We start from the raw sequence: 19,877 nt of genomic DNA, 5'->3' as shown, positions 1-19,877 counted from the left end.
ATATTTATATTTTTTTTTTACTATTTTTTGATTGTGTATAAGTGTTCGAGTTTTTTCATATAGTATCGTGAAACATTTTGCATTAATACTTTAGTAGATGCAAGAGTAATTCTTCCTCGAAGGTTTATCAACAATTTTTTAGTCAACTTAATAAGTTTACTTTTGCTTTGTATTTTTTTTATTTAGTTTGAACTCTTTTATCAAAATAAAAAATTAAATATGTGACCTAAGTAAATGAATATTTCAAAAATTCCGTACTTTATTCCGTACTTTATTGAGAGTCCCCACCTTATTATTTAGTTTTACACTATTAAGCATACATATACGAAATGGCTAATGATCTATCATGCATTAGCACATGGCAATTCCATTTTTTCTTTCCTTTATTTCCTTGCTGCTAAAAGAAAGCTAGAAATTACAATATGGATCTCTCACATTGAAATTAGATGCAACAAATATGCAACATCTAATGGATATAAAGTCGTCGAATTAATTAGGGTTTATTGGAACCTAGCTCCCATTAGGGATAAATTATTTTGTTTCAAGCTCATGAGGGTGGAATGTTTGAAATTCCTTGTCTTTTTAATTCACTCATTACGCTGTCATGTGCTGGAGCTTTAAGTCCAAGTGGTAGCGGCAACCATGGTTTTGATAAAACGTCTCCAATAGCTGCATCTATGCTCTCATTTGACTGTAAAAAAAAAGTAATTAAGAGCAATAATCACATATGCAAACAATAATCTAGGTCTTCAAATATTATGACATTCATTAACATAACTATCTTAAGTTTTTAGATGCAGTGTGTTGGTTAGCTACGGTTTAACCATGATAAAATAAATATGGTAAAGAGAAAATTTACCGGATGGAAGTCGAATAAGTGACCGGGACCAGAAGCAGGACCGGCCGCGGCAATGCTGTGATCTGCGTTGTACATACTATGCGGTGGGATGCTGGGGAGTTGACATCCAAAAGATCTCTATTCATCAAAGAAAGATATCATATTATTTTAGTTAGACAAATCAATAAATTATGAATTAAAATGTTTAAGTTTGATTAGAGAGGTGATTAATTACCTGTTGGTGTTGAGAATGCCAAAATGAAGGGTCTTGAGGTGATGTCGGTGGCCACGAGAGCGGTTGCGGTGGTGGCTGCGGCTGCGGCCACATGTGCATAAATGATAGATCCATTGAAGGATGTCCCCATACATGTAAGGGTCTAACATGGTGCAATGGAATCATGGAAGGAGGAGGAGGAGGAGGAAAACCCATGGCAGGTGCTGCTGCAGGAGTTGGCCATGAACTGATCACTTCTCTCTTCCCTCCTACTACACCACCATACACATGTCTTCTTTGATTCCAGTTTGCTGCTTCTGCTTCACGCGCTAACACATGTTTTCTATGGGACCTATATTTCTGCATTCACCATACAAAAATATGTTACATGTAACAAATAATCATACAAAAATTAAAATCAGTCATTAGAAACGGCCGCGACAGAGTAGGTGGCAATAACGATACTGTTATTCATTGTTTTTATGTTAAAAATAAATTATGACTACAGTAATCAGTGTCGTAACAACTGTATTGATTAAAATCGCAAAAACCTTTTCGCAACCAAGACTATTATATAAAACCTTTCTTATATGTGTACCTGAAGGTGGCTGGCAATGTTATGGCGAGTGAGACAATCAATTCCCATAATCTCCAAAATCCTTGAAGGGACTGCTTTATCCAATCCTAGTTGTTCCACTGCTTGCACAAATCTCCTATGCAATTCTGGTGTCCAATCCACCTAGGTACACAAAAAAAACCCACATTAATTAATAATAAAAATGTTTTTTTTTACACAAATATTATTTTAAAAAAATTATATTACAATAAACAACCTGATTTTAATTTAAAATAATTTGACACCACTGTATATTTAGAATTGAAAGTGATTTTTCATCATCTGTCATCAAAATTTTCCACAATTCTAATCTTGTAATTCAGCTTCTATCTCTACATTTAGGGTACCCGTGAGTTTTTTCAACACATTTATCAGAAACTTTTTCAAGACTGGTAATTATGAAGACAGTGACAGAACCTTAATGATAAACTAAAAAGCTACGTACTAACCATGATGAACTCAACCTTCACTGAAATTAATTACCAAATTAAGATAAACCACCTTTCAAGAATAATATTCTAAAGCTTCGTTATATATAAACATACCTTGACTTTTTTCTTCCCTTGAGGATTCTTAGATTGACTCGATGATTTTCTTCCTTTTCCACCATTTTTCGGCAATGGATTCACAACAACAGATTCATCTCTTTTGCTCAATATCTCTTCCGAACCCACTTTATCTTCTTCTTCCTTTGAATGATTATTTTCATCCGCTTTCTTGATGGCGGATGAGTTTATCTCTGATTCGGAGAACTCAGCGAAAATCTCCGAATCCATATCCAAATCCGGCAAGATATCTCCGTCCATGTTGATGCCAACAAAGAAGTCGTCGTCGAAGTTAATGGTTTCCAATATATTTCCGTCGCCGAATTCGCCGGTTGTAATTGAAGTATTCCTCCCCATGGAAAAACTCTCCATCCCTTCTTGGTTCTCATCTTTGTTGATGCTCCTCAATGGTGACACCGCAAGCATCAATCCTCTCAGATCCACACTCAATTACTCAACCTAGTTTTTCTAGCAAACTAAGATTTGCTCAATCATGTGTGCATGACAATTGAGAAAAGCTTAGCAATGATAGAGTTTATATAAAATATAAGTAGTTAGCTTTGTGAGGGGAAGGAAAACATGTATTCAAATAATGGAGAAGAGTTTGGTTTATAGCAATGATATGATTAACGTTACCACTTTTGGAAATGTGTCAGAAAGTATGTGGAGAAGGAGATTGGATGTGAACCACAATTAGGTGAAGTTTCAAAAGAGATTTGTTTTTATGTGTTTCGTTTGGGAGGGTCTGTGCTACTTGCAGTGTTGGTCTGTTTCAATTGCATAACTATATAATTTTTTATATATTCTTGTTTGTGGATGGCTTTTTTTTAATAGTCAAGGTTTTTTTTATTTTAAATAATTCATCACAAGTGCTCTCGTGAGCTAGCTAGCTTTTTGTAATTATTAAATATCTATAATGTTTTTGTAGGGATGAGCATAAATGGTGTATGAAGAGACTAGTGAGAGATTTAAGTTGGGTCCGATAAAGTATGTCTGATAATAACAGTGTGTAGTAGTATAGTGAAAGTAAAAGGGGTATAATGCCTTTTCTAGTTTTGGAGAAAGAAATGACTTTTGTTTTTGAAACGTGAATAGCATGTAAAAGATAAAAATAAAGTAGAAGAGTGAGCTAAAAAAATTACGATATCCTTATTATCCACTAGTTTGTCATAGATTTTGTTAAATAATGAATGATATGTTTGATTAAGTAAATAAGATCAGTCTACTAGGAACAAAAATATGGAGTGTGAATGGTATGTGTCAGCCGATTTCAATAATATATTATCAAGACAAGAAAGGAATGGTTTAGGAAACTCAAGTCAGACGCTGGCAGAAATGAATGAATTCAAGTTATTCATAGATAATAGTAAGGGGGGACAAATTAAATACTCCAATTGTTTAATTTGAATTGTATAGAGTTGTTGGTCAATTTATATAGTTATTTTTTATTCGTCAGAAAACGAATTCGATAGAATTCAATTAATATTTATTTTATTTATTTTATTATTATTAAGTGATTTATTATAAAAATAAGTTCATATTAAAATTATTATTATTTTTATAATTTAATGTTTATAAAATATGTCAAAGGAAATTTTATATGTTATTTAATTTATTACGTTAAATGATATTGAAAATGTTATCAAGTAATAATAATAAAAAATCAATAGTAAAAAATCTATTTTAAATTTTTAATAGTTTTTTAAATAAAAAATAAATGATTGTGAGTTTTATTAAATATAAATAGTTTTTATGGGTTTAGTCCAATACATATTAAACCGATCAAATCTATTTGATCTACACATCAAACCGATTTAATCAAATTTGTCGAAAATTGAAATTTTATCGGTGAAAATTAGGCTTTTAGAATGAAATCGCAATTTGCTTCAGACTTAACTTTTGGGGTCGATATATACCTAAATCGTCTAATTGTCTAGCCCTGGATAATATAGAGAATATGAGACTCAGTGATATACCACTACTAGGTAAAAAAATCCACCTGGTTGAGTCAAGATGGGGATTCAATCAGTAGGTTGGATAAATTTTACTCACATAAGACATTCACTATGCCAAACAAGGGATTAGACAGCGCTTTTTTTGACATTAGACAGCGCTTAAAAGCGCTGGCTATACTGGCGCTGGTATAGGTCTTAGACAGCGCTTAATTTACTAAAAAAGCGCTGGCATAGGGGGGGTTTAGACAGCGCTTTTACTGAAAAAGCGCTGTCTAAACCCCCCCTATGCCAGCGCTTTTATTAAAAAAGCGCTGGCATAGGTGGTTAATTCAACAAAATATAGTGTAAAAAAGCGCTGGCATAGGGTGGGCTATACCAGCGCTTTTACAGAAAAAGCGCTGGTATAGCCCACCCTATGCCAGCGCTTTTTTACACTATATTTTGTTGAATTAACCACCTATGCCAGCGCTTTTTTGATAAAAGCGCTGTCTAAGGTCAAAATTAAAATGCCTTTACCAGCGCTTTTTGCCTAAAAGCGCTGTCTAAGACTCCAAATTTTGGAGGATCTTTTTATACGTTTTCACCACATTATTTAGCACCTGTAAATTGCAAATTTCAGCAGATTTTCATAAATTGGAGCTTGAATCCAATCTATATGCACCTTATAGTTCAACACATTGTAGTTCTATCTTCTGAATATGCACATATACTTGAAAATCTATATGCATTATAAACACATTATAGTTCAACACAATATACTTCTAATTTCAGCAGTTTTTTGAGTATTTATATATATACTTGAAAATGTTTGCCTTTACAAAAAATCTACACATTTCTAATAACCTCCAAAAATGCTAATCAAAATGTATTTCAACACATTCTAGTTCTATCTTCTAAATATGCTATATAACCTGAAACAACACCAAATAAAGATTGTAGTAAGCAAATGGAATTCACTCAAAGTTATTCAGATCACATTCAAAATTAAAGTAAGAGTTCAATACCTCACAAAACCTGTAGCTCGATAATGAATTGACACAATTCCTCTTTAATTTCATCCAACTGATCTTTTGAGTAATAAGCACATCTATATTCATCAAAGTACTACATAATAATATAACATAGTATGATTTAGTTAAATCTATTTAATTATGAGAAATATGTGTTAAATATGAAAATAACTCATAAGTTAGAAATCCATACATCAGATGGAATATCTGTTCGATCCATAAGAAGAGTTTCTTTCATAAACCTCAACGTGTAATATCCACAATCTATATTATTACGCTGTCGAGGACACTACACATGGAAAAACAATATGGATAAAAACGTGGAATCCATTAATTGAATATGCGCTATGAGAAAACACATGCAAACTTGGACCATATGCCAAACATCTCAACCTTTCTGTTACCGAAGAAGGATCTGAAGAGCGCTTCAAATAAATATGATCCTTCAACCATTGTATGAAACTTTGATTGTGCTCTATAACTATCCAATTTTCATTTCTGTTCGGATTTAACCTTCGGAGTACATCCTTGTGCATTTCAACATATGGCTCAACCTCATTATTATTGTGCAGAACATACAAATGAACTTGATCCCGTTCATCCCTTGATATTGTCACAATTTTATTCCCAATTAATTTTTTACCTTCCATTTTGTCGAAAATCTGAGCTCTGGGGAGTCCAATCGATTGAACGTTAGACAAATATTCAGTACAAAACTCAACAGCTTCTTCAACAATGTATCGTTCAACAATACAACCCTCTGGTCGACTTCGGGATTTCACGTACCCTTTTAATATTTTCATATACCGTTCAGCAGGGTACATCCATCTCATATAAGCTGGTCCACACAACTGTGTCTCTTTCACAAGATGAACAACTAAATGAACCATTATGTCAAAAAAAGACGGAGGAAAATACATTTCAAGCTCACACAAGGTAATTACAATCTCTTTTTGTAGTGTTGGTAAGATCTCGGGATCGATCACCTTACTACAAATTGACCTAAAGAAAAAACACAATTTAGTTATGGCACTTCTTACTTTTTCTGGCAAAATAGAACGTATACCTATCGGTAGAAAATGTTCCATTATAACATGGCAATCATGTGTCTTCAAATTCTTCAACTTGAGGTCTTTCATAGAAACAAGTCTTCTGATATCAGATGAGTAACCTTCTGGAACCTTAACTTCACTCAGAGACTTACACAAATTTTTTTTCTCCTTTCTAGATAAAGTAAAAGCGGCAGGTGGTAGATATGTTCGTCTTCCTTTCTTCACGGGTGCTAATTCAGTTCTCATTCCCATTTTTAACATGTCCTGCCTTGCTTTAAGGCCATCCTTAGACTTGCCTTTTATATTGAGTAATGTACCGATAACACTTTCAAATACGTTTTTTTCAATATGCATAACATCGAGAAAATGTCTCACGTACAAAGACTTCCAATATGGCAATTCAAAAAATATCGACCTTTTCTTCCACCCACCTTTCACAATCTTATGTGCAAAAGGCTTGCCAAACTCAGTACGCACATCTTTCACCTTTTCAAAAACTTGTTCACCTGACAATGCGGGTGGAGCTCTACGATGTTCGGTGTCTCCATTGAATGCTTTTCTCCACCCACGGTAGTGATGTTTAGAATGTAAGAATCTACGATGACCGAGAAACACATTCTTCTGGCAAAGTTCCAATCGAATCGTATCGGTTCCGTCTTCACAAACAGGACACGCACGTTGACCTTTAATGCTATACCCAGATAGATTCCCGTATGCTGGAAAATCATTAATTGTGCCAAACAACATCGCCCTCAAATTGAAACTTTCTTTCCTATATCCATCATAAACCTCCACACCGTTCTCCCACAAAATCTTTAAATCTTCGATCAGAGGTGTCAAGTATACGTCTATGTCATTCCCTGGTTGTTTAGGCCCAGAGATTAACATAGATAACATCATGTACTTACGCTTCATACATAGCCACGGAGGTAGGTTATAAATCATAAGAATCACAGGCCATGTGGTATGTGAGATACTTTGAAGACCATGTGGGTTCATTCCATCAGTAGATAATGCCAATCGAAGGTTTCTTGCTTCTGATCCAAACTCAGGATAATCATTATCAATCTTCGACCACTGTGGTGAATCAGCCGGATGCCGATACTTTCCATCAATAATTCTTTCATCTGCATGCCAAGTAAGATGTCTTGCATCGGTTTCACTACGAAACATGCGCCTAAATCTCGGAATTATCGGAAAATACCATAAGACTTTTGCGGGAGATAATCTTTTCTTATATCGAGACAAACCGCATTTAGGGCACTCAGTTAACATTGCATATTCGTTACGAAACAAAATGCAATCGTTAGGACAAGCATGTATCTTATCATAGCTCATGCCAATAGAGCACAACATTTTTTTTGCCTCATAGGTTCGATTAGGAAGAACATTATCATCCGGTAGCATTTCTCTCATAAGGGCCAACAACTCTGTGAAACTTTTATCCGACCATCCATTGCCCGCCTTTAAGTTGTACAACTTTAATACCGCAGAAAGTCTTGAGAATTTAGTGCAACCTTTGTACAACGGTTTCTCTGCATCGCTTACCATCCTCTCAAACATTTCAGGACAATCATGAAGATCTTCATCCAGTGCTTCTACAATCTCTTCAACTCGATCACAATCGTATGTTTCCGTGTCTTTGTCGTATGAAGCATAGGTCGTATTACTTTTCTCCCTCTGTTCAACATTCTCGTTAATTTTCTCACCATGAAATATCCAACACGTATAACTTCGATCAATTCCACGCATCAGTAAATGCGATTTCAATCCATCTGCGTCAACCCGACCCATATAACAACAACCCAAGCAAGGACATTTCATTCGACTGGGGTCTTTGACATGTTCAACAGCAAACTTAACGAATTCCAATACCCCATTCTCGTACTCTTTCGACAATCGATCGGCAGACATCCATTTTTTATCCATGGTTTTCCTAAATTATTCACGCAACTATTTCAAAACAACATAAAAGAAGAATTTCCTAAGATAAACACTTTCGCGTCACAAAAAGAAGATTATTACAAACTAATAAATTATATATATATATATATATATATATATATATATATATATATATATATATATATATATATATATATATATATATATATATATATATATATATATATATATATATATATATATATATATATATATATATATATATATATATATATATATATATATATATATCTATTCTTCTACTAACTATGAAGTGAAGTAACTATAACTATGTTGTAGTTATGCTATTAAAATCATGACAATTTGGATATTTATTATGATTGAATGTCAAATGATTGGAAATAATTTAGAGGACTAACACCCTATATGAATAAACAACTTATTTCCGCGTTTATCATATAATTGCTTATATTATAAGTCATTTCTATGAAAAAAAGAAGAAGAGGCAATAAGTTACTACCTTTTAATTGTGGATGTCAACAAAGCTTGTTAGCAATAGTCCTCAATTGAGTCCTAAGGAAATGAACACCCTATAAAATAAACAACAGCTTATTAGACATTAAACAGATCAAGCAATGTATCAATCAGTCAGTAAAGTAATCAACTAAAGTACAAGCAATTCAAGTAGGGTAATATGTCAATCCAAAACTAGTTCAGCATTGTCAAAAACCAATTTAATACCAATCCAACTTAGCAAAATATTTTCCAAACCAGTCCAACACATTCAAGCAAATAACAAGTGTAGTTCAAATGTGCAATATAGTTCAGCAGTCCAACATAATTCAAGTTTAATCAGTTCAGTTTCATGGCATCAGAAAAAAAACAATTGAACAAGGTAAAATCACAAGCCAAGTCAATGCAGTTCCATTCAATTAACTTTGACTCACATCATTCCCATTCTAACAAGCTAGCCTTTCTTTAACTGTCTAACAGCTGACCTGCATTTTCTAAACTTGCATTTCAGTTTTTCATTCTAACACTAACCACACTAATTAACTATTTCATTAACACTAACACCATCTCCCTTTAACAGTTCTATCTAATCCTATCCAACTTACACGCCAATGCTAACAATCACATTTAACACTTGCTACAATTCATCATCAGTATAATAGAAACCTAATGGAAGCAAACACAAACCATCTCCCTTTGACATGGTGATTAATATCAAAAATATATACATTTGTTAACATACCACAAAAGAATCAACTGCCCTAACACACAAAAGAATCAACTGCCCTAACACAAGAGAATCAACTGCCCTAACACATGAACCACAAAAGAATCAACCCAGAAGCAAACCTTTATCACTAATAAACTGCCCTAAATAAAGAAAGATGAAACGAACAGAAAATGCACTTACAAAAATGTAAACGGTGATGAACGAAGTGAGTGATGAACGCAGGAATTAAGAATGGAGGTTTTGGGAGAAGCAGTGATGATGAACGCAACGAGTATGAACGCAGTGAGAAGAAGGTTGTGGGAGCGAGGGAAACAAAATGGGTCTTAACGTACTGAATGAATTCATATATTATAATTTACTAAAAAAAAAATTTGGTAAATAAGGCCTTAGACAGCGCTTTTATGAAAAGCGCTGGCTAAGCTCACAAATTAAAATGGCCTTAGACAGCGCTTTGAAGGAAAGCGCTGGCACAGGAGGGGTCAATAGCAGCGCTTCTAAAAGCGCTGTATAAGGTAGGCCTTATACAGCGCTTTTTTTAAAAATTTAAAAGGCCTTAGACAACGCTTTTGGGAGAAGCGCTGTATAAGGTGACCTTGTCAAAAGCGCTGTATAAGGTAGGCCTTATACAACGCTTTTGTTGTGATTAATTTAAATAATTTTAAGGCCTTATACAGCGCTTCTCCCAAAAGCGCTGTCTAAGGTGACCTTCTAAAAAGCGCTGTATAAGGTAGGCCTTAGACAGCGCTTTTGTTGTGATTAATTTAAATAATTTTAAGGCCTTAGACAGCGCTTTTGGGAGAAGCGCTGTATAAGGTGGACCTTCTCAAAAGCGCTGTCTAAGGTAGGCCATTTAGCAGCGCTTTTAAAAAGCGCTGTCTAAGACCATCCATTTAGCAGCGCTTTAAGCCATCTACGTATTCAGTTTCCTTATTTTTATTTTTTTTTAACGTGTAGCAGCGCTTTTGGAGAAAAGCGCTGTCTAAGGGGCGCTGCCAAAAACCTGTTTTGGCGTAGTGATTATTGAACTATGGAATGTAGGAGACAAATGAGTGGGGAACAAGACATATTAAATCATTTCTCAATATAGATTAAGTGCTTAGAGATTAATTGGGGACCGAAGTCATTCAGGGTGAACAACTGCTTCCGGTTTGAACATAAAGATTTCATCTCAATTGTGACAGAGACGTGGGTACCAATTCATGCTGAGCCAATGAATTAGTGTTTTTCTTCTTCTTTTGTATTCGGATTGAGTACCCCTCACGACTACAGAAAACCCTTCTAACAACGGTTGGAAAAGGGATACCGTCACGGTTGATCAACCGTTGTGAAGTAGGGTGTGGTTGTAAGTATACTATTTTCCATCACGGGCGTCTGGCCATTGTGATAAACCAGATAGCGGGCTACCTATCACAACGATTATATTAAATAATCGTTGTGATATATATATATATATATATATATATATATATATATATATATATATATATATATATATATATATATATATATATATATATATATATATATATATATATATATATATATATATATATATATATATATATATATATAAGTCATGAGTTCAAAACCCATCAGCAACAATTTAATTAAAGCGTGAATAAAAAATTAATATTTTATCACAGTTATATATTCCAACTGCGATGGTATATATATGAGTTTATTATAAAATATGTGAATTACTTGTTTTTTCTTACCCCTCAATAAACATATACAACCATTCAAATTGATTTAGAAGATAATAATATGAAACATTAAATTTTTCTTGAAAAACAACTTAGACGTTCCACTGCTTTTTGAAGTGAATGCATATTGTAATTCATCTCTCGCTTTTTAACATATAAAATTTGGTTCAATGCCCCAAGTTCTTCAAAACAAAGTTCACTCTCTTATAATTTATTTTGCAAAGTATCAATTTGTTGACTAATTTTGAGTCATCATCATCAGTATTTTAATTGATGATGATGATTATTATGAAGACAATGATGATGATGATTATTATGAAGACAATGATGATGATTCAAAGTTTCTCAAAGAAATTAACTTTTTGCAATATAAAATAGAAGAAAATGAATTGTTGCTTTGAAGAACTTGTATTTTTTCTTCATTGCAACACAATTTTTTTTTAACCACACCTAAAAGTCAAAATATATATTATCATGTTAACATGATTTGGAAACATATACAAACTAGCGTGACATTGTAATCCTACAAACAACATACTAATCTGATTTGGAAATATAAACCAGCATGACATTAACAACATGTTAAAATAAACGGGAACCTAAGTAATGTTTAATACACTGATGTCTCTATTGAGCATATATTTTTGATTTTTTAGAAGAACTAATGTCATACATGGAACAAATATGGTAATTGAGATCCATTTTAATAACAGAGATTCAAGTAGAGATAACCCAAAAAATACAAAAATCATGCCAAATGAAAACCCTAATCCCTATGTTTTCTACCAAATGAAAACACGAAAATCATGTCAAATGAAAGCGTATAAAAAAAAAGAAAAATGGAATAACTTTAAACAGAAAAATAGAAGAAAGTGTATGAATAACATTGAAGAAAGCTTACGAATAATAATAATAATGATAAAGTGTATGAACTTGACTACCTTTTAGTATGAAAAAGCTTATGAGGACGAGTTCGCTGCATGTGAAAGAAATAGATGTTATGATTTTGTTTTGAGAGCGACGACTATTATGTGCAAAAACTTGATAACTTCACACACACACATACACACACACACACACACACACACACACACACACACACACGTATGTGTATGTGTGTGTGTGTGTGTGCGTGCGTGCGTACATGCGTGTGTGCGTGCGTGCGTGCGTACATGCGTGCGTGCGTGCGTGTGTGTGTGTGTGTGTAACACTTATCACCACCGTCGTTAACAAAAATCATAATAAAATGTAAGTACTATTACCATGGTTTCTGGTAATAACCGTGGTAATAAGTATTTTAATATTAATATATTTATTAGACTATAAGAATTTATCACAATGGTTGTTATTAAGGACCCTGATAAATTTTCTTTCAATAAAATAATAAAAAATTTAGGCAATTGTTATTAAGCCATGTTAGCACATATACATCCAAAACTTGAGAAGAACAACTAGAACAACATCCAGAGATGCACAAGCATTAGATTTGTTATTGTACATAAGTTCAATGAGGCTATAGAGACTTTACAAACATAAATAAAATATGTACATGTACAAGGATCATCAAACTGAAAGAAAAACTTAAATCTTTAGGATCAGAAGTTCCGTTTATCATTGAAGCCTTCAGTCTTCATGCCTAATTGAATCCAAGATGTTATACCAGTCTTCATATGACTCAGAGTCACTTGATTCAATTAGCTCTTTAACAACAACTTTTATCTTTCTTATATTCTCAGGTGATATTATTCATAACATCTTCCGCTTCATTGGTCTTATTTAACCAAGACTCAATCATATCACCAACATCGTTAGGAACCTCAATTTCTTTGATAGGTACGCTCCCACTAGATTGGTTAGATAAATCTTCAGAATTTTAATTCAGGTGTAGAGGAAGAAGCTTTTGAGGATGATTTCGTTGCATGTGAAAGATAGAGATGTTAGGATTTTATTCTAAGAGTGACGAACATATATGTGTGTGTGTGTGTTTGTGTGTGTGCGTGTGTGTGTGTATGTAAAAGTTATCACCATAATTGCTAACAAAACCCGTAATAAAATGTAAGTACTATTCACAATAATTTTTGGTAATAACCATGGTAATAGGTATTCTAATATTAATATATTTGTAAGGCTATAAGGACAGACCCTTTTTGTAATGAAAAAATATAAAAAAATGTTGGTGTTGGGAATCGAAGCAAGTAACCTTTTATTTATCACAATGATTGTTACTAAGGATCGTGATGAAATACCTTTCAATAAAATAATAAAAAAATCAAGCGAAACAAAACTAAATATTACTTCAGTTGTTTAAACGGTAGTTATAAGATGGTGTTACCTAAGGTATATTTTGTAATAGTGCATTGTGCTCGCTTTAATACAATCCTTTTACTTGTAAAAAAAATGTAACATAGAGGAAATCATTCATAATAAAAGATAAACTTAAGTTCTTGAAAGAAAAACTCAAGTAGTGGAACAAAGAAATATTTGAATTGGTTGATTTGAAGATAGAAGAAATGGTAGAAGAGATTAATATGCTGGATGAGTTGGCAACGTTGTCCAATATTGTCCCTAACGTAAATCACCACAAAGAGGTACCTTAACACTTTTAGCAACAACTGCATCACAAAGAAAGCTTACTAAAGCTAAAATCGATAGAGATGTGGATTTGAGAAGGTGAGTCAAACACCAAATTCTTCCATGATAAATTAAAAGCAAGAAGAAGAAAGAAATAAATAAAAATCATAAACAAGGAAGGAGGATTATTAGAAGGGATAGATGAAATTAAAAAAGAGGTGAAAACATTCTTCAAAGATAGATTTCGATCAAAGGAATACGAGACGTCGATACTTGAAGGAGTATATTTTATCCAACTGGATAACCATCATATTCTCCTTCTAGAAAGAAGATTCACAAAGAAGGATCCCACATTATCCATGCAGCCTAGGGATCCTACACCCCACATCCCCTCACACATACCTTCATCGTCCATGCAGCCCGGGAGACCCTGCATCTCACCTACGGCACATATACCCTCAAAGTACATGCATCATGGGGGATCTCACACCTCACATATCACACACATACCTACACGTGAGGATTATCATGATAGGGATCATGAGGACGACCATGAGAGGAAGGATGAGGACGATCATGAGGGGCAGGATCGCACTGCACATTGATAACACTGAAATTTACCATATTTCCGACTCCGATTTCACATGCATTCCAGTTGTTTTATTGTTATTTTGTTGTGTTATTACTATGTTTTTCTTTGTTTTCAGGTTTTTACTTTAATCGGAGTCCCGATCGAGAAAAGGAGCGAAAAAGAGCTAAAAACCCTAAAATTCAACATTTTGTACTTGTGGCTTCCCCCATGGCTGGCGCCATAGACCCTGCCATGACGTGTCCTAGCTCAACTTCCCTCAACTGTCACGTTCCCCACTACTTCCACTAAGGCGCCTCATATTGGCCTTGTGGCGGGCGCCATGGCCTTGTGGCGGGCGCCACAAGAGGAAAAGTTTTCCCTCCCATTTTCAAGTTGAAGGGCATCCTTGTCATTTCCATCTTTTTTTTTGCTTATAAATAGAAACTCGAAATCACTTTTTCAATCATCCAAACTTAGAGCAGAGGCAAACTCAGAGCAACTTTGTTTCACTTAGGCATATATTCAGTATTTTAAAGTGGTAATCGCTTCGCATTGGAGTGTTACCACAATTGTGTAATCAAGTCTGTGATCGAGTCTGTAATCGAGTTTGGAGCACTTTGGAAGGAAGTTAATCCTGTCGCCATTTTCATTTCCGCTTTACAATTTAGTCAACCCTCCGATTGGAGCAGGTTTTTATTACTTGTCTTTATCTTATTTATTTTCCCGCACTCGCTTTAAATTATTTATTTCCCGCACTCGCTTTAAATTATTTATTTCCTCGCACTCGCTTTACTTTATTTATTTCTTGCACTCGCACTACTTTTATTTAAATTCCGCACTCGCACTACTTTTATTTAAATTAATGCACTTTTACTTTACCATGTCTAACTAAATTTATAAGGTTAGAATGTAAGGATCGTAATTGAACCAATAATCCGTACAATTGTTCGTAGAAGCACTTAAGGGCTATTTTAACTTTCAACTTAAGTTTTCCCGCACTTCAATTCCGTTGGGTAAGATCGAAAGCCGTCTAACGTCTATCTAAACTTAATTGTTTTTAACTATTTCAAAAACAGCGAAAGCGCTTTGTTTAGTTCATTAGGAGTTTTTAATTTAAGAAGAAAAGAGATTTTAAAACTATTTTCGGACGCGTTTATAAGTTTAGAGTCTGGTTCGTGAGAACCTCTTTTGGTTAAGAAATCCAGGTTAAAATACTTTTCAACTTAGTCAAGATACTATATTTCTTAAAAATAGGTTTACTACTCTAACGCAATGCGCGCCTTTTATAAGTGACAATAAGAGGGTTTGATTAGGGAGTACAACTCGGTTCTGAATACGTGAAAGCGACAAATTAGTTCTTTTCAAAGTAGGAAACATTTCCCATAAGTAGTTCTATTAGCAAGTACTTGGGTTATTAATTGATTATGTGAATTACATTCGACCCTGTCTTTATTAATTAAACTTTATTCAACACTTTACTTTTCATTGCACACTCTAAAAACACCTACTTTGATTGCCATTGATAAACACCATAACAATAGATAACGATAGATTGACACTTGGTCTCTGTCGATTCGACAATCTTTTATATTACTCTGACGCGTTCGTATACTTGCGAAAAGCACGCATCAAGTTTTTGGCGCCGTTGCCGAGGACCAATTTCGTCAAATTTCATTTTCCTGTTGTTATATCGTTTAGACTTAGGCTATTTCCCGCCGGTCAATGCGAAGAACTCGCAGCACCGGAAGTTTAAGCTTAGTATACCCTCTGGCGGAACCTGAACGTTACGCTCGCGCACGTTTATTCTTTCATAGAATTAAGAGAGCTATGGTCGAAGATCAAAACCAAAGACCTCTTAAAGATTTCGCTCAACCATCAAATGAAGAACCTAGTTCTAGTATAGTAAACCCAACCATCCCAGCTAATAATTTTGAACTTAAACCATCCCTGTTGCAACTAGTGCAACAGAGACAATTCGCAGGTCTCGCTACTGAGAACCCAAACCAACATTTAAAAATATTTCTTCAATTAGCAGACACTTTTAAAACCAATGGAGCTTCTCCTGAGGCAATACAGTTAAGATTATTCCCTTTTTCCCTCAGAGATAAAGCCCTATCATGGTTAGATTCCCTTCCACCCTGAGCCTGGGCCTGATGTATGAGAAAACATCAGCGTATAGACTATCTGGTTTTTATGATGCAGATTACGCAAGAGACAGATTGGAACGAAAAAGCACATCTGGAAATTGTCAGCTCCTGGGAAACAATCTGATATCCTGGGCTAGCAAAAGACAATCAACCATAGCCCTGTCCACGGCAGAAGCAGAATACATCTCAGCATCACTGTGCACTACTCAGATGCTCTGGATGAAGAATCAGTTAGAGGATCTGCAAATCTTCGAGAGTAACATTCCTATCTTTTGTAATAATACTGCTGCCATTTGTTTAAGTAAGAATCCCATTTTACACTCCAGAGATAAGCACATTGAAATAAAACATCATTTTATCAGAGACTATGTTCAGAAAGGGGTAGTAACATTGAAATTCATTGATACAGATCATCAATGGGCCGATATCTTTACTAAACCCCTAGCTGAAGATATATTCCTCTTTATTTTAGAAAATCTGAACATTCAAAACTGCCCTGAATAATATGTGCCTCTGAAGTTGTAAAATGAGACTCTGATGTAAACACAATGGATTCTGCCTCTGACTCTAATACTTCTACCAAGTTAGAAGTTATCTGAGTTAGAATTCTCCAGGAACCAATCCTTTGGTATTCCTGAAGATCAGATAAAGCAAACACGTGGAGTGCCTTGCTTCTGACCTTGGAACTTCTAGACAACTGTCTAGCAGTAATCAAGGAACAGTCCCTTGAAATCTCCTCGAGCAGTGTACTAGCTGTTGGGATTAGACAACATTTATGAGTTGTAATCATTTTTCCCTCCAAACGTGCTAACTTTGTTTTTGTGCTAAACTCTGATTTGTGTGTCGTTTTGCATGCGCCCTAATTTGGGTATTTAAACACATTCATTTCACACATTGCACACTTTTCACTCTCACGCACCCTTAAAACCTCAGTTCTCTCAAGGCATTTCTACAAGCAGTTATTCATCTTCATCTCAGTTCTTCAACAACGTCATGGATGCTCAACAACAAGCTGTGTACAACTTCTCTCAACAAATGGGTTCAAGCGAACAAGTTCAAAGCTCAAGCAACCCAACAGTTACAGGCGTCACCACAACACCAATCTACAAGGAGCCTCACATTCTTGATCGTGAGCCTCATATTCATCTTGCAACGCCATTTGAAAAACTGGAAGTCTTATGTGAATCCTTGGTAGATTTTGACAATATGAAAAGGAATGACATAGACCTTACTGAAGAACTCAACAAACAAGGTTGGGGAAACTACTTTCAACGTCTCTATGGTCCAGTTTACCCAAATCTTGTGAATGAATTCTGGAGATTCGCAGACGCTGATGATCACTTCATTGTCTCCTATGTTCTGGGAGTCAAGATTGTGATAACTGAGAAGGCTATTGCTGCTCTTCTGGGTATGGAAAAGGATGGAGGCAGAAAAATATACAACATCAATCCTAGGGCAAAATACTTGTTCCAAGAGATTAACCCAACAATCTTCAAGCAGAACGCAGAAGGCAATCCCTCCAAGAACAAGGAGCTACTTCAGAACCTCCGGGTTTGGCTAACGATCATTATGGGTACCATCCATCATCGCCCAGCGTCAAACTCCTCTGACTACATCAACACAGATCAGAAATGCATTATGTACTGCATTCACAAGGGTCTGAAGCTCTTCCTTCCAGCACTTCTCTTCAAGTACCTCAGAGACTCTGTGCGGGATACCAGAAACCACATGAAGCCCAAAACCTACATCCCTCTGGGAAGGCTAATCTCTGACTTTCTGATTGAAAGTCGTCTGGTGGACCATCTGTTAAAACTCAGACTCATGGAGGATGTGGTGATCGATGTTGGAAAACCTCTCAACGCCAAGAATCTGAAGAGCATGGGGATTCTGGATCAGGTCCAAGTTAAACCTACTCTGGACACTTCATGGGAAGCTTTAAAAGATCAGAGGGAAATCCCCCATGGACTCTATCTGTTCTCAACGGAAGACCCCTGAGATGTAATCCTCTTTTATCTACAAGGTCTGAAGGACGAAGGAGTGGATATCTCAGACTTCCATTTAAGCGATCTACCAGATAAGGCTCCGAACTTCATGAGGCATAAAAGAGGTCCCTCTGAGAAGACATCGCAGGCGAAGAAAGCAAAACTAGGAGAAACCTCCGGATCAAGACCTCCAGCACCTCTGCATGAGCCCTCTGGTAAGTATGTCTCTCCTGCTCCCTCTGTACAAACACAGTCAATTGCTTCTTCTATCCCTCATCCAACACCCATATACACTCAATCTGAAACCCCTCCTTCAACCACCAGAACATCTCAACCACTCCAAAAATTCAACCTTGCCACCACCACCTTACCTCTATCTGAAGCTGAAAGGCTGAATGAAACCACCTCTTCATCTTCTTCCCCAGAATCACCCCCTACTTCACCATCTCATCCGACACAGAACCCTCTGACCCCTCTTCTCCCACTCTAGCCCAACTTCAGACTCAGAACCTTGCCTCACAACCACAACAATCTCCACCTGAACCTGAAGTAACCCCACCACCCACAAAACAACCAAACCTAACACCATCTGACGTTCAACCCTCTGACCCAAACACTTCTGACACCCCCCCCCCCCAAACACTTCCGCTGAACCACAAACTCTCAACCTAAGCCCTCCCACTTCTTCACCGCCACCATCTGAATCACACAACACCCTACCTACCCTAGAGGAAGCAATAATGTTGTTTGCAAGAGCCTCAGTTGACAAGGTCAAGTCTCTGACCATCAACTCTGGCATCAGCGATGATCCTTCTACTGTTAGGACACACTGGAATAGAGTTATTGGCTGGATGACCTCTGAAGCCTTTAAACTGAAGAGCCTCTCTGAGCAAGTCAGAAAAGACTTCATCAGAGACGCTGAAGTTAGACTACATGAGCGCTTAGCCAGAGAAGCTGAGGAACCGGCCAGAAAGGAAGCAGAAGAAAAAGCAAGGCAAGAAGAAATTCAAAGGGTTAAGGAAGCTGAAGCCAAAGCTCTAGCTGACGCTGTTGCTGCTGAAGTTGAAGCTAAAGTCGCTGCTGAAGCTGAAGCTCGTCGTGCTGAAGAACATAATGCTCTGACTCAGGGGGAGTCCTCTACCTTTGTCCCTCTGGTTCTCAAGACTCTTGAGGAACTTCAGAAGGAGCAGAAGGAAGTCTGAGCCAGATTGGATCAACATGACACAGTCAACGCCAACATCCAGAATCTGCTGACCCAACTGCTTCAGAGGATGCCTCCTCCTCCCAACCCTTAGGCACCTAGGATTTTTGCTTGTTACTATCTGTTTCTGCTTGTTTTGGCCTTCTGCTGTTTATGCTCATATCTGAATATATATTTTTTCCTTTCCTTTATTTTTGCTAAGTCTTTTTGATTCTGACAAAAAGGGGGAGAAATAAAAACAGCTCTGAAGAAAACATATCTAAATCCTTCAGTACTCTGCAAACATATTATTCAATAAAAATCTATCTAACCCTCTTTGACTCA

The 19,877-nt window shown here is 35.8% G+C and overlaps 1 protein-coding gene across 1 annotated transcript; it reads right to left on the bottom strand.

The window, feature by feature from the left end:
• Positions 1-241: 241 nt before the first annotated feature.
• LOC127105988 (transcription activator GLK1) lies at positions 242-2,999 on the bottom strand. The gene is made up of 5 exons (XM_051043211.1): positions 2,214-2,999; positions 1,651-1,791; positions 1,074-1,412; positions 860-976; positions 242-691 (listed from the first exon to the last, which is right to left on the bottom strand). Exons 1-5 carry the CDS (start codon positions 2,637-2,639, stop codon positions 548-550), a joined length of 1,167 nt encoding a protein of 388 aa, XP_050899168.1. The 5' UTR covers positions 2,640-2,999; the 3' UTR covers positions 242-547.
• Positions 3,000-19,877: the final 16,878 nt, after the last annotated feature.

The sequence above is a fragment of the Lathyrus oleraceus genome, chromosome 7 (genome assembly GCF_024323335.1).
Source record: "Lathyrus oleraceus cultivar Zhongwan6 chromosome 7, CAAS_Psat_ZW6_1.0, whole genome shotgun sequence".
NCBI lineage: Eukaryota > Viridiplantae > Streptophyta > Magnoliopsida > Fabales > Fabaceae > Lathyrus > Lathyrus oleraceus.
This window is presented reverse-complemented; position numbering and strand designations above follow the sequence as displayed.

Bases quoted from the DNA above. Each gene is read 5' to 3' on its own strand.
- LOC127105988 (XM_051043211.1), bottom strand. From the start codon at position 2,639: ATGCTTGCGGTGTCACCATTGAGGAGCATCAACAAAGATGAGAACCAA. The intron at 1,413-1,650 runs GTACACATATAA...TGGTGAATGCAG, and splicing joins ACATTGCCAGCCACCTTCAG to AAATATAGGTCCCATAGAAA. The intron at 977-1,073 runs GTAATTAATCAC...TTTGATGAATAG, and splicing joins GGCATTCTCAACACCAACAG to AGATCTTTTGGATGTCAACT.